Source organism: Triplophysa dalaica, chromosome 6, assembly GCF_015846415.1.
Source record: "Triplophysa dalaica isolate WHDGS20190420 chromosome 6, ASM1584641v1, whole genome shotgun sequence".
Lineage (NCBI taxonomy): Eukaryota > Metazoa > Chordata > Actinopteri > Cypriniformes > Nemacheilidae > Triplophysa > Triplophysa dalaica.
Genome location: NC_079547.1, coordinates 24720921 through 24736266, shown reverse-complemented (window position 1 = coordinate 24736266; position 15346 = coordinate 24720921). Strand labels below are relative to the sequence as shown.

At 37.0% G+C, this 15346-nt stretch overlaps 1 protein-coding gene across 1 annotated transcript; it reads left to right on the top strand.

The window, feature by feature from the left end:
- The first annotated feature begins 834 nt into the window (after positions 1-834).
- On the top strand, positions 835-14799 carry helz2a (helicase with zinc finger 2a). The gene is made up of 21 exons (XM_056750995.1): positions 835-943; positions 1757-1953; positions 2029-2212; positions 2295-2411; positions 3192-3318; positions 3489-3900; positions 3979-4611; positions 4712-5513; positions 5619-5679; positions 5790-9240; positions 9396-9484; positions 9687-9827; positions 10073-10213; positions 10558-10702; positions 11120-11236; positions 11379-11571; positions 11865-11999; positions 12104-12316; positions 12972-13125; positions 13395-13562; positions 13649-14799. The coding sequence occupies exons 2-21, from the start codon at positions 1775-1777 to the stop codon at positions 13798-13800; spliced, it is 7614 nt and encodes a 2537-aa protein (XP_056606973.1). The 5' UTR covers positions 835-943; positions 1757-1774; the 3' UTR covers positions 13801-14799.
- Positions 14800-15346: the final 547 nt, after the last annotated feature.

The following is a 15346-nucleotide window of genomic DNA, read 5'->3' as shown; positions in this document are numbered from 1 at the left end:
GATGAGTCACTGTTTATCTGGTGGATATCGAAAACACAACAAGCTCATGTGATGTTGACTTCAACATTTTTGAACACGCCTTTTATTACTTGACAGAAATCCAGTGTAACTTTAACAACAGGTTTTTGATGCAGTATTGCGATAATTGCTGACGTCGCAGTTTCTGCCTGGGTGTGTTTCCATTATAAACCTATTAAAGGTGCTGCTGATAAGATAACTGTTACAGTACAATGAGGAAGTTTTTGTGTGTTTGTGTCCTCATGTGCGAGTGTTAACAGTGCCCACGTCATCACAGCTGTTAGAGGAAATTGAAATGGAAACTGTTTTCAGATAAACATGGTCATGTTAGAAGACTATCTCCTTTAAATATGAAACTTCCATGACGTTATATAACGTGTAAATATAATAGAACGAATGTATATCTCCGATCATTTGATCTTGAAAGAATAAACAATATTAACATTCCTGAGTTCAAAGTCATAAACATGTGTTGTGTTCGTGGCATCTGAATGTAATGTTTGTTGCATTTAAAGGATGTGGTCATTCTTGAACATATTCTCGGTTTACTTTGGTAATTTACAACATACGTTATACAATTCGGTTTTCAAAAAGAACAATTTGGTTTGATAGATGTATGTAGTTTAACATGATATGATGGGAATTGGGGAAAAAGATCTCTGTGTAGTGGCTGGCAGAAAATATCTCTCGCACTTCATCAATAATGAAACTGAAACTTAACGCCATATGAGCATTTGTTTTGAAGTACCCTGTGAGCTTATTTATTAACACAGGGAGGGGTTTAGTCTGTGTTGCTGAGCAACATCTTTAAAATGCTTGAACACGTCTCACACATCACAGTGAAGCTGCCGAGACGTCTGCTGACACTGGAGGACCATAAGGTATCAGAAGTTTGTATCCTTGCAGATGGGAAGGAAATGATAAGGTATGAATGCTGCTCGTTATTGTTAGTCTTTATTAAGGACCCAAGACTAAAATGCACAAATGTTTATTGATCTTATTAACTAAATGTTTTGTGAACATGTTTCTGTGATTAAAAGTAAGAATAGGCAAGGCAGTTTTATTGGAATAGCACATTTCATACACAATGGTAATTCATAGTGCTTTACATAAAAATGGTTAAAATAATCACAACAATATAACAAGGATTTCTTTTTAAATGATTGAATAGTAAAAAGCTTTCAAATACACGACAGTACCAATGTATTTCATGTCAATTGTGGGATTTCTAGCTTAAACCTTTAGCACCACCACCAGTTCAAAGTTGTACATTGTTGTTTATAAAATGTGAATCGTGTGGTTTGGCACAGATCCTCTCATTCCTGACAACTAGTCACATGCATACTGAAGGTTGGTTTCAACATCTCTCAGAAATGTTGAACCCTTTTTAAATGAATGTTAAAACCTAGTTTTTCTAATTCTGTGCTATGAAGAAACAACTTCTATAAGATCCAAAGAATAAACAAGAAAGCACGGCTGTATGTTTTGTAATGCTTTGAGATACAGAAATGAAACTTAGTTTTTGTGATGGTACATGAGTAGGAAGTAATAAGAAGGAAGTAAAAAATGCAAAATGTATCATCCTGCAGTAATAAACTTCTTTTCTCAATTAGGATTATTGATGCTTTGTATTAAAAGCCTAAAAAAGTATTTATAGATAATATTATTGACTTGTCGTGAATTAAAACTCTTATGTTTTTAAATTCATCTCATTTGAAGTCTTGCTTTCATTTCGAAGGAATCTCCTCTCGGAATCATGGCTTTCACTGGACTGACGTTTTGCAAGTTATGCAACCAGTACTTCAACACAGAGGAGGAGTTAATGAACCATTGTTTTACTGTCGAGCACAGGAAACAGATCTTTGAAGATACATCTTCTCAATGGAAGCACCGCTGTCCAGCACAATCATATAAAGACTTGAAACTATGTGATAGGTATCTACTGTTTATAAAGTCTGACATGTTTGCACGAATCAAAGATTAAAGTGTAATGCTGAATTTCTGTCACAGATCCCAGACATGTGAGTATGGAGATAACTGCTTGAAGGCTCACAGTAAAGAGGAAATTAGGGAATGGAAAAAAAGAATCAAGGATGCTCGAAAAAGAGCTCAGGATGCAGCCGATCAGGGTCTGCTGTCCTATCAAGACCACCTTCTAGAGGAATATAGACACAGCAAGGATAAAGAGAGGATTGTAAGTGGTCAATGATGCTAAAGAGCAATGTCATGTGTCTATAATGGGATATCTTGCTGAAGTGCTTTATTTGCGTCCGCAGGTGAGCGACATCATTGACACATCTGACTTCAAAGTCGACTGTGACACAGATTCAGATTGTGTTTACGTCAGGCAAATAGGGATCTCATGTACATGGAATTTTACTATTACGTCTGAGGTGTGTACAAACACTTACAATACAAAGAAATGTTTGAATGTTTAAAAGAAACTCTGGAGAACATGGGTTAGTTCCAAAACATTTTAAACATGTTTTTAGACCATTACAGAAATATAACAATAGCACATTTCTATTTTAGTGCTAAATTGGATTGTAAACATATCTGCGATCCTGGAAAACAAATCCAGTCTTTTGGGGATAAAATTCTAAATTGAGATTTATACATCATCTTTGCTTTCCGTTGTTTTATGGTTTGTTAGGATGGGACAATATTTGGTAGAGAATAGAGATACTAATATTTGAAACTCTGGAAGCAAAATATTGAAAAAATATTTTTTAAAGTGACTTAGCGTTGCTAAGAAAGAAACCGGTTTGTTTTAAAGCTCTCTATTGGCTTACCTCTGTGATGAAGTTGTGAAGAGTAGATCAACCCAAATACTAAACTTGAGTTGGTCATTCTCAAAGAGCGGGCAGCAGCGAATGTGTGTTGGCATGTTTACGGATATATTTCTTAGCAATTTTGATGCATCCGCTCACAAAAATAAAGTTTTTATTTTTTTCACAGCAGGAAATTTACAAAATATCTTCATGGAACATGTTCCTCACTTAAAATTACACAATTTTGACCAATACAATGTTTTGTTGGCTGCAAATATTATATTGCAGTGTTACTTACGTGTTATGTGGTCCATGGTCACATTTAGTCTACCACATTAACTGATTAGATAATGTTGTCAAGAAGAACCTTTGTCATCAATACTCACTCTTGTATCTCTACAGGAGCGTTTAGAAGTTGTTGCTTTACTTCGACAAGATACCGGAGCAACATTCACCCTTAACAAAGACCCCCACACAAAACAGACGTATTCCACAGGTGGCTGGTTTCTGACTAGAGATAATCCAAAAGGTGGACACTTTGAAATGCATAGGCGTATTTTAGCACTACTGCTTCGTTGCATTACATTTAAACAAGTGTTTAAAACTTTTACAAATAGTGCTTAGAATTAGTGCTTTGCTCATGTATACCAAAAATCTCCTGCTGTTAAAATATTGTAACTGTTTAAATTGTTTCCGCAGTATATGAGATCGCAGTATCCTTCACATCTGACCAGCCAGGTCTGTATGAGCAATGGCTCATCTTTGACTTTAATAGGAGACCTGTAATACGGCAAAAACTCAGGGTCAATGTTGGAAAGGAAATAAAAGTCACACATTGTTGTGAGGAAACATCAGACTTGACTCCAGCACCTGAGGTTCTGCAAGAACCAAGTGACCCACCTACTGTTAGATTTATTGAGCCATGGAATGAGGAAAACGTACAAATTGTGCCTTTTTCTGAAAGATCAGAGGCAGAGAGAGCACTGCTAAAGAAATACAAGCTTTTTGTGAAACCCCAGATGAACCGAACAATGACTCATGAAAATTACAAAGAGAACATGCGCAGGTTTTTATACCAGGAGGAAAACGAAGAGGCTCAACTACTTGCCAGGTACATATATTGGTTTGTCAGTTTGCTTTTTCACATACTGGTTTATATAATTCCAATACTTAAAACATTTCTCAACAGGCTAAATCAGCAAGGTTCCGTGCAGTTGACGAACAATCTATATGATCTCGGGTTTGGATTGAAATGTGCTCTTCCGGGTGAACTTTTTGCTGTTGTGCATCCATCTCACCCACTCACCCCTGATACCCCACAAGGTTACATCCTGAAAAGACAAAGCATAAAAGCTCTCGTGCAAGTCGTGGACAGTGATGCACCTATTTATGAGGCAGTGCTGCTAAAAGATACTGTCACAGAGACTAAATTACATCTACAGCTTTCCAAACAATGCTGCACTGATCTTGTTCTGCAGAATAAGCAAGAATGTGAGATGGAGGTCCAATTCCAACTAAATCGTCTTTGGTTCTGTGAGATGCACAAGGCTATTGATGATCTCAAAGACCTGGAAAAGGTTTTGCCTGATCTGAAGAACCGCACCATTCATATTTCAAACCATTCAGGTACAGGGGACTTAAATGAGCAGCAAAAAGCTGCTTTGAACTTCATCCTGAGTGCAACAGATAACACGGACAGTATGCCACCTTTGTTGATTTATGGACCTTTTGGAACAGGGAAAACTATGACCCTCGCCACTATGGCCCGGACTCTTGTGAAGCAACCGCAGAACAAAATCTTGATTTGTACACACACAAACAGGTAAATCTAATGTACCGCAAATAAACTAGCCACACTTGATTTACAATGCAGAACTGTATTTGTTTATTAACATTATCTCTCTCAATCTGTCTCAACGCAGCTCAGCTGATCTTTATGTTGAAAAACATTTCCACCAATATGTAACTGATCATCCTGAAGTCAGACCCCTGAGAATAAAGGCAATGGAAAAGAGCCAACAATCCACTGATCCTATCACACGACAGTACTGTCATTTATCGAAGGATGGCTTTTACTTTGAATTTCCCGACAAAGCTGTCCTGGATTCTACACGAATCATAATAACAACAACTTCAATGGCTCGGTACTTCCTTGGCATGAGTCTCCCGGAACACTACTTCAGTCACATTCTGATCGATGAAGCCTCTCAGATGTTGGAGTGTGAAGCTCTTATGGCACTGGGCCTGGCAGGTAAGACGACGCGTGTTGTGTTAGCAGGAGATCACATGCAGATGGGACCCAAACTCTTTTCTATGACACAAGAAAAATGCTCAGACCATACGCTGCTCAGTCGCCTTTTCTATCACTACCAAGCTGAAAACAGTACCGCAGCCAAACAAAGTCGAATCATTTTTAGTGAAAACTACCGCTCTACAAAGGACATCGTGGACTTTGTATCAGAACATTTTTATGAGATGAGCAATCAAAGAGATGTAAGAGTGATCAAGGCTAGAGGAGATGTGCCCTCTCATCCAGAGCAACATGCCTTGCAGTTCCATCATGTAAGAGGAGAATGTCATTTAGACCCAACAACCATGTCCTGGTTCAATGCAGAAGAAATTCAAAGTGTTGTTGACATTGTGCAAGAGATAAAGAGAAACTGGCCTACCGAGTGGCAAGATCAAGATCCAACATCAATCTGTGTTCTTTCACAAGGTCGACAGGTACCAATTGATAATGAACTAGCATTTATGTAATACTATAATTAATGGTGTCCTGCTAATTGTGTTAAAAATCTAGCTAATGGTTTTGCTTCTTTTGTGTCGTAGGTAAATGAAATAAGAAAAAGACTTCGCAATATCACTGTGGAGAATGCAGAAAATGTGCAAGGTACGAATGACTTCACAACTGACTATTGTACCATTTCTTGATTTTTACATACAGATATATGTAGATGTGACCAAAGGGAATGTAATGACTGCCTTTGCTCATATTTTTAGGAAAACAATTCAGAGTAATTGTGATTTCCACTGTGCACACCAAAGACAGCCTGCTGGAAACCAACCTGTCCTGTCTCGAGTTTTTCAATGACAGACGTGTGCTGAACACTGTTATGACGAGGGCTCAATCTCAAATAGTTGTAGTTGGAGATGCAGCAGCACTCTCTCACTTTGGAACATCCTGTAGACTTTGGATGTCTTACATAGAGCATTGCATTGACAAGGGAAGTGCCCATCATCTTGTAGAGAATTTCTGGAAACAGGATCTCCTTGAGTTATCAAAGCTCTCCAGAATTGAAGATGAAGATATCAGTGATAGTGAATCAACCACATCTGAGATTTCAAACATAGATGATCCAATACTTAAAGAGCTTCTTGATAATGAAGACATAAACATCTCACTGACAGATGAAGGATTGTTTCCTGTTTTACAAAATGAACTTGTCAGAAATTATGTCAACCAAATCCAAGAAGGAGATTCCAGCCGTTCACAGAAAAACTCTTCTGTCCACAAATGTGAATTAGACATGAAAAGTTTTTGGCAAGGTTATGCTAGATCACTTGATGACCCCACATTAAGAATTGCCATCAAGGGCAGAAAAAATATGGGACATTCATTCCCTGGAGACAAAGTAGAAGTGGAGATCACAAATCATAAATCAAATCCTCCAATGGGAAAAGTAATCCAGGTTCTTGAAAGTGCAGATACCCTTAAAGAATTTGTCTGCACCATTGAAAAACATGACAGTCAGGTGATGACACCAATTAACCCATGTATTTGCAAAATCTTTACTCCATTTTGGAAGGACAAACCAAATCACATTGCAGTACGAAATCCACAGGACTACACAATACAGAGGTTCATTAAAATAAACGAAGAAACCCAAAGAAATTATCTCTTTGTTGTCAGGGTTTTGACGTGGAGAGAGGGTAACATGATTCCATTGGGAACTGTTGTGGGATTGTTTCCAAAAAAAGCATCTCTAGAAGATGGTTTGAAGGTTCTTGACATAGAGTTCCAGTTGAGGAGGACACTTCCTCCAGCTGCGGAAAGAGAGATGACAGATTTTCAAGGTCTCCAAGTGTTTGAAGATGGACGAGAAGATTTCCGACACCTCCCAACATTTACCATAGATTCAGAAGTTTCAGAGGACCTTGATGATGCAATCAGTGTGAGGGATTTAGGAGAGAGCTTTGAAATAGGAGTTCACATTTCTGATGTTGCAAGCTATGTAAGCAAAGACAGTGAACTGGACAAATATGCAAGACAGCAGTGTACTGCATTCTATTCCCCTGCGAGGGAGCCAACATATATGTTTCCTAAAGAGCTAAGTGTCAAGTTCTTCAGTATAATCCCTGACTGCGACAGACGAGCCATCTCTTTGATTTCAGAAGTTGACAAAAAGACATATTGTATAAAAAGAAGATACTTTGTCAAGTCCGTAATTCGCTCCAAAAGGAGGTTTTCTTATGGTGAAGTTGAAGATATCCTTAAAAAGGTTCTGCATTTTGAGCCCCTTGAAGTCTGCCTTGTGATAGCATGCTTCTTTGCAGATGTACACAGGAAATCCAGGAAACAAGAAGACTGGTGCTACAAAGCTCCCGATGAGGGCGTACCCCTCGGAAGACGACGATCCCACAGAATTATTGAGGAGCTGATGATCATGTTTAACCACACGGTTGCTGATCGGCTTCTGTTTGATGCATCAACAAGGAGTCTGACTCCAGTCAGATGCCAAGAAATGCCTAAATTTGCTGAAGTTGAAGACCTTTTAGACCATAATGCTTCTTTGGTTCCTCTTTCTGCTCACCTCTCATGTCAAGCTGATTCATTTAAAACTAATTCTCACACAATGAGAGGCCAAAGGTTGGGTAGTGCTTACAGCAGTGTCCCAAATCAAGAGGTAGCTGTTTCTGAAACCTTTCCTATATTGGTATCACTCTTGAAATGTCTAAGGACAGCAGCACAGGACAGAGACATCTGCAGCATTATTGACTTTATTACAACTGATGACATTCATCCTCAGCTTCTTCCTATTGCTATTGCATTTAGGAAACTCTTTCAGAGAGCGTATATTTTGCGCTCAAATTCAACGCATACCTCAAGAATTGGGCACTGTGATTTACATCTTGACAGCTATACATGGGCCTCATCTCCAATCCGAAGATACATAGATGTTATTGTGCAGCGTCTTCTTCATTCTGTGATTGACAAGACAGATGTCAGTTACACATCAAATGAAATTCATCTTTCTTGTCTTGAATTTTCAAGAAAAAATGACAATCAGTCAGCATATGACAAGAAAGTACATGCTCTACATTTTGCATCAAAACTGTCAATTCAGAATGAAAGGAAAGTGGCATACATTGTTGAACTCACTCCTTCAGGGACAAACTTCAGAGTGTCTTTTCCACTTTACAGAGACTCTATGCCAACCAAGACTGACATTATGTTTAGGGACCTTCAGCTGGCAGATCAACCACAGGTTGATGAAACAACCAGCAGCATTATCTTGAAATGGGTGCGTAGGATATATTCATTCTCCAATCCTGACATACACGCTGAACTCAAACAACAAAATCCGAACACAGTCATGGCGTATGTCTCCACAGAGGCCTGGAAAACTCTAGTAGCTGCTCTCAAAGATGAAAATTGGGAATTGATGTTTTCCTTGATTGATAAACTTGCCTCAACAACTTCCGTACGGCGATTCCAGAAAAGATTGATACAAGGCCCAAATTTAGGAGCAGACCAATTTGATCCCATAAAAGACCATTATGTTGAGCTGTCACTGAGATTAAAGCAAGGTGATGCGGTCGAGGTGCAGCTGGGAACATCCACAATTCGAGGATTGCTGACACCAGCAGTTCAGCTGTTTGCTGTGCATCCAAAATTTGAGATCTGTTTGGAGCATGTGAAAGATCCAATCAAGTGTTTTTCAAAATATGCAATCCACTCATCAAGGAATCTATACAACACATATATGGATTACCAGGCAACATGGGCACCTATTTGTGAAATGGAGTCAGTAACCAGCGCTGTGGCAGAAAATGAGAGCATTGTTTTAGAAGATGTACCATTGAAATGGGAAACATCTCAGCCAGAAAAGCTTCAGGGTTTTTTTCTACTTCCACTGGATAAAAAAGCTCAGTGGTCTATTGAATCTGACCTCAAGAAATGTTACCTTTGTATAAGATCTAGGATTCACAAAAGTCAAGGGAGTCCATATTTGCAGAACTCTCAGTGTGATGATCTAATGAATATCCAAACTATCATCTGGGTTGCACATGGTGTAATCACAACTACTGAAGAAAAGAAATCTAAAGTATCCGAAAATTTACAGATTAATTTTCGGATTAATCATATGCCAATGACAAAAATTCCAGATGTGATCTTCTCCGAGAGCAAGCGATTCACAGTGGAGTTAGTTCCAAAGCTTCTGCCAGATGTGTAAGATAAATAACATTACATATAAATCATTGGTTTACTAAGCAACTTGTTTGAATATTTGTTTTACTTGTCATGCTTGTGTATCTTCTTCAAGCAAATTTTCAACAGACAACACATATCCTTTGTGTGGTTCATTGTTTTTTTTTATTTTACAGACGCAAAGAGAATGCACTTGACAGTCTGACAAAGGCTAACCAACTTGTGAAAAATATTGCCATGGGCAGGAGAATCAGCTCTGAAACTGGTACTGCAGATTAGTTTTACCTAAAAAAGGACTATTCTATAGCTGTTTACTATTACATCACTTCAGTCCAAACCGTTTCTTAGCAACACAAAGCAGAACTATTGGCCGAACTATTCCTTATTAGCCTCTATATCAAGTTCTTCTGCTCACTATTGTCAATTAGTACCCATCTAAAATCACCCTTACGACTCTTCCCCAATAGGATGTACATTCTCGCAGGGGATAAGAACAAGATTTGAAATCAACAATTATCTGCCTTCAGGATTTCATCTTAATGAAAGTCAATGTACGGCAATAAGAAAAGCGCTGGTCAACCCGTTTACTCTTATTCAAGGACCACCGGGTAAGGTTTATTTTCTGAAATATTTTTTAGTCTAGGCCTTGGTTTAAGAATTTATGTTTCCTTGTAGAACAAGGATCTGGACTAAATCACTTTCATTTGAAATTAAACATGTTTACATCATAAATGTAGATTTCATGTATTGAAATGAAATGTATACCCTTAAGTGACTTTGGATAGAAGCATCGGCCAAATGCAAAAATATAAAGTATACATTATTGAATAATAATTTCTGCACTTATTCACAGGGACTGGAAAAACAGTTGTTGGTGTCCATATTGTGTACTGGTTACTCGAGAAAATCCAAAAACTTCCTACCTATAATGGTCAAAAGAAAAGAGCCATTCTGTACTGTGGACCTTCTAATAAATCTGTTGATGTCGTAGCAGGTGTGTTTTTGCAAACTATATTTGGTATATATATATATATATTCCTTCCAGTCTATCACATGGAAAGTTAAACATACATTCTAGGACACAGCCGGCACAGTGTGCTCAGTTGTGTGCCGCACATTTAACATTTTGTTATTAAGTCAAGAGTGTTTCTTGTGGAAGATTTGAACAGTACACACGGTGTAAATATGCACTATTTAATGGTGAAATAGGCATATTATGGCAGTTTGCAACTCCGAACTTAGCTAATAATTAAACAGTGGAGCCAACATTACATAGTGTAACTTTAGCTTAACATGGATGAAAAATCACAGCAACTTAATAATGCAAGTGTATTGTAGGTCATCTCTTAAAACTTCAGAAAGAACTTCGACCTCTGAGAGTCTACAGTGATCAGGTGGAGATGCTGGAATTTCCTTACCCAGGCTGTAATCTAAAACTGTCACGGCATTCCAAAAGAGTGGAAAAACCCAGTACAGATCTCAGGTACTTGCAGTTTATAAATACTGAATATCTATTATACATTTGTAAACGCTAGGTTTGTTTTCGGTACCTCTATTTTTAAAATTTCTCTAATTAATAAAAAGACAAGACAAATGTCAAAAACAACAACATATATTTAGAAATTCTAATAAAAATTTAAATGATACTGAATAATAATAATTCAATACATATAATAACCTGAGTTTAAACTACTAGATGTCTATTGGCAGGTCCGAATGTTATCATTTTGATGCTTGAATGAGCCATTTCTTGAATATCTGAATCTTAATTCAAACGCATGTTGCCGAAAGGCTCCTACCCCTAATAAACACTGTGCATTTATTTCAATGTAAATATTTTGTAAATTGGAATCTTTGAGAATTTTATTGCAACAGATGTTTATCGTTGTTGTTTTGATAGTTCCATTGCACTCCACCATCTGATTCGAAAGCAAAGCAACCCGTCCTCTGGACAAATACAGGCTTTTGATATGAAAATTCTAAGAGGAGATCAACTCACTAAAGAAGAAATGAAATGGTATGTGAGTTTTAATACATATATTTTGTGTACTCCCAATTGTTCAGGACCAGAAAGTAACCAGTATTTCCTTGGTTTACTTTTTATGTATAATGAAATTGTTGATTTTCCTAGCAATGAAAAGCTGCTTTGTTTTCCACAGCTACAAAGAAGTCCTCCAAAAGGCCCGGAAACACGAATTATTACAGCATGATATCATCTTGTGCACCTGCACTGCTGCCTCACAACCTGCATTAGCCGATGCCCTCGACCTAAAACAGATCATCATTGATGAATGTGCCATGGCAACAGAACCGGAAGCCTTTATTCCTCTAGTGGCCCATAAACCTGAGCAGGTGATTTTGACCATGATTTGGCCGTCTGAGACGTATTTTGAGAATCATAAAGGATTCCTGTGATCATAGGCTAAAACCGGAGTCTTGTCACAAAACCAATGACATAAAACTCTGGATGAGTCTTCTTGCATGTGTTGTGTCTTTACCATCATAAAGTCGGACATTAATGGCAATTGAGATCCCACAGTGTGGAATGACTTTTGGCTGGGATAACATCTGTACAGTATGACATGGAATCCTAAATCTACTTTAATTGTCCTTTAGCCTACAAATGTACTTATTTATTGTTGTAGATTGTTCTTCTCGGCGACCATATGCAGCTACAACCTGTTGTCCATTGTGATGTTGCGGCGAGGTTGGGCATGAAAAAATCTATTTTTGAACGTTACATGGAGAACGCATTGATGCTTGATGTCCAATACAGAATGGTAAGAAAATTGATGGTTTTAATATTAGAATATAATACTAAATTTAATGCTAAATATTACATTTAACTTAATTAAATCCTTAAAATGTTTTTGTTCCATTACAGCAAAAAGACATTTGTGCATTTCCATCCAAGCAGTTCTACGATGACATGTTAAATACATACAAACCACACAAACCGGGTCTTTTCCTAAATGAATTTCAAGGACAAACGTCTATCATCTTCGGTCATGTCGAAGGGACAGAGAGAAGTCTGGTGGTCTCAACCGAACAAGGGAATGAAAATTCAAAGGCAAATGAAGAAGAGGCAAAAGAAACGGTAAGAGATCAGAAAACTCCCTAACTCGACACACCTGCCAGATGATTTGAAAATATAAGAAAATACTTATTGAAAACAATACCCCTATATCAAACAATCTAACTTGAGACCACAGGAATTTTGTGGAAGTTTAGGGCAATGTGAAGATAACTGACCTGTTGCCTCATAACAGTCTGACAGAAGATACATTAATGACTGAGTAAAATATCTTTCATAAATGTACAACCAAATATATATACCCACAGATTTACTACACACATCACGGTTAAACTATACTGTATTAAAAGCCATATAGTTAATAATAAACTCTTTAAACTTGGACGCGTAAAAAAAACGTACCTGAAACAGCAACAGGTGGTTTATCCGTTAGAATAAATCTAGTAAAAATCCGACATAAATAAAACATCGTGTTGATGTTAATCCTGCGTTTCTGCTTTTGTCAGTTTGTGAAAGCCTGCAGGAAGCGTTCGGTTCGCGCGCTTCTAGTTCAAAATCCCGCCTCACACGTACATCTGCTTCCTCAAGGGGGCGCTTATTCTCTATTGAACGAACTTCGTAATGGAATTTCTTTTCTAACTGGAGTCTCAAAAAACAGTAGCCTATTATTTCAAAGTAAAGGTTTGTTCTGCTTTTTGATGACACTATTTCTCTTCAGGTGCGGATCGCCAGACTTTTGATTCGGACTGGAATAAAACAGAACGATATCGCTGTTTTGACTCCGTATAACGCGCAAGTGGTGAATATCAGCGAGACGCTGCGGCGCGAGGGCTTGGTTGACGTCATAGTCAACACCATCATGAAGAGTCAAGGTAAAACAGAAACATGTGCACTGGGGTCATAACCTACTCAGTATACAACACATTATGAATTATGATTCCTAAAACATACATTTTCCAAATTCCTTTATCTGTGTTTTTGTGAGGAGTGTTTATATTTTTCACCTGCTTGTGTAGCTCTACTGGGGTGAAACTCTTTAAATGTTGGGTTTAAACCTTTTTGATGAATGGAAAGTTTTTATATTCGATACGGCATATTTTACTGAAATAAAGTCCCGTGTCGTTTGTTTCTTTATCCACAGGGAGTGAATGGAAATATGTCATCTTGTCTACTGTCCGCTCTTGTCCTGAGTCTGATATAGAGTCACAGCCAACCAAATCCTGGATTACAAAACGTCTTGGATTCATCATGGACCCTCACCAAGTCAATGTGGCCATCACTAGAGCACAAGAAGGGTTGTGTATCATCGGTAAGTTTATGTTGTTTGCTCCCATTTAATGTGTTATTTATTATAAGTTACTTAATTACCATGCTTTAATGATGGTATTTTGACAGGTAATGAGAACTTGTTAAGGTGTTGCTATTTATGGAAAAACCTTCTGGATCATTATCAGAAGAGCAGATGTGTGGTGAATCCCGCAAGCAAAATCCAGGTTAAAAAACCACCCACTACGACATCAGCCACTGGGAGAAATTACAGACGATGACTCACTTTTCTCTCAATCAATCATGTTGCTAATCTTTTAATATTAGTTATGAACTATACATATCTCTACCTTTACCAATTTGTACTGGATCATTTTATAAGATGTAAATTAAGTGTTTGAGAATACTCTATAGCAGAAATTTAGAGGGTTATTTGGACCCACAGATGATGTATTTGTGTATATTTAGCTTTGGCTAACATTATCTAGTTTTGTGTTTTATAAGCAACTATTATATGTAACCCATGGAAACCAGAAGGACATTTATCTATTTATTTAATATAATATTAATACTTAATTTGCTTTGATGATAAGAGGAACATACAGTTAACAGATGTAAACATACAAGTCATATTTTAACAGTACAGAAACGCTATGTAGACAATAACGTGAAATATTCAGTGAATATGCTTGCAATGTAAATATTTGGCCACCTGGTGGCACTATACTATGTGAATGAAGTGTTTACATAATGAAGTGTGTGTGCTCACGATTTTGGCAATTTGTATAAGTAATTGGATTATATGACATATATATTTAAATCAATTTGTGTTTTATATTTATATTTACATTTACTTTTATTCATTTATCCAAAGCGACTTACAAGTAGGAGAGCATATAAACATTTTGTCAACATATTTGTTGAATGTGTACCTGAACAAGTTGCTTCACATAATTTTCCTGTATTGGTTACGTTTGTGAGTGTTTCTGCAACTACGGAGTCATTAAGATTTTAATCTGGAATATGTATATTTAATATTTGTAATTTAAAATACAGGAAACCTTGAAAATGTTCTGTGATAGACATGTTGTGATAATGACATTTTTACCAATATTGCAGCCAATTGCCAGCTAGTAAGGTCATTAGATTTGACTCTAAGCATCTTAATAAATACATGAATTAAACAGTAATATACATTTGTTTTTAAAATGTATTTCAAAGTACAGGATTAATACATGTAGGCTAAGGACACACAATAAATACTGCCTCAGAAAATATTATATATGTCTTATATCTTCGTTATCTTATTAGTAAAATGGCCTAATCTGTCAGCAATCTACTCAATGTGGTAATTTCTTATTCCATAGAAACTAGACTTGTTTGTCTTTGATAAAACTTTTTTCATTGTTGCGGTATAAGGACTCAAAAGTGTGGCACAGGCACATTTACTTCATAAATTACACAAATGATCACTTAAACATACAAAATAATTTCTGCTGTGGGACATGAACAAAAACGGTTTTTTGACCTATAAATCCTATATAATTTTATATTAAATCACATTAATCATTAATTATATATATTTTTCAAGATGTGTGATGACACTGTGAATATATTTATAAAGCGTCATATGACAAATGTTGACATAAATCTCAAATTTCACTGCTGGGACTTATAAGTGCATGCAGTTGTAGAAACCCCCTTATACCATAACTTTGAAGTTCATGATTCCACCCAAAAATGAAAATTCTGTTATGAATTACTCCCCACCCCCCAGTTTTTGCAAATCTGTATGAATTTCTTTGTTCAACTGAACACAAAGAAAGA

Bases quoted from the DNA above. Each gene is read 5' to 3' on its own strand.
- helz2a (XM_056750995.1), top strand. From the start codon at position 1,775: ATGGCTTTCACTGGACTGACGTTTTGCAAGTTATGCAACCAGTACTTC. The intron at 9,241-9,395 runs GTAAGATAAATA...TTTATTTTACAG, and splicing joins CCAAAGCTTCTGCCAGATGT to ACGCAAAGAGAATGCACTTG. The intron at 10,703-11,119 runs GTACTTGCAGTT...TTGTTTTGATAG, and splicing joins AAACCCAGTACAGATCTCAG to TTCCATTGCACTCCACCATC.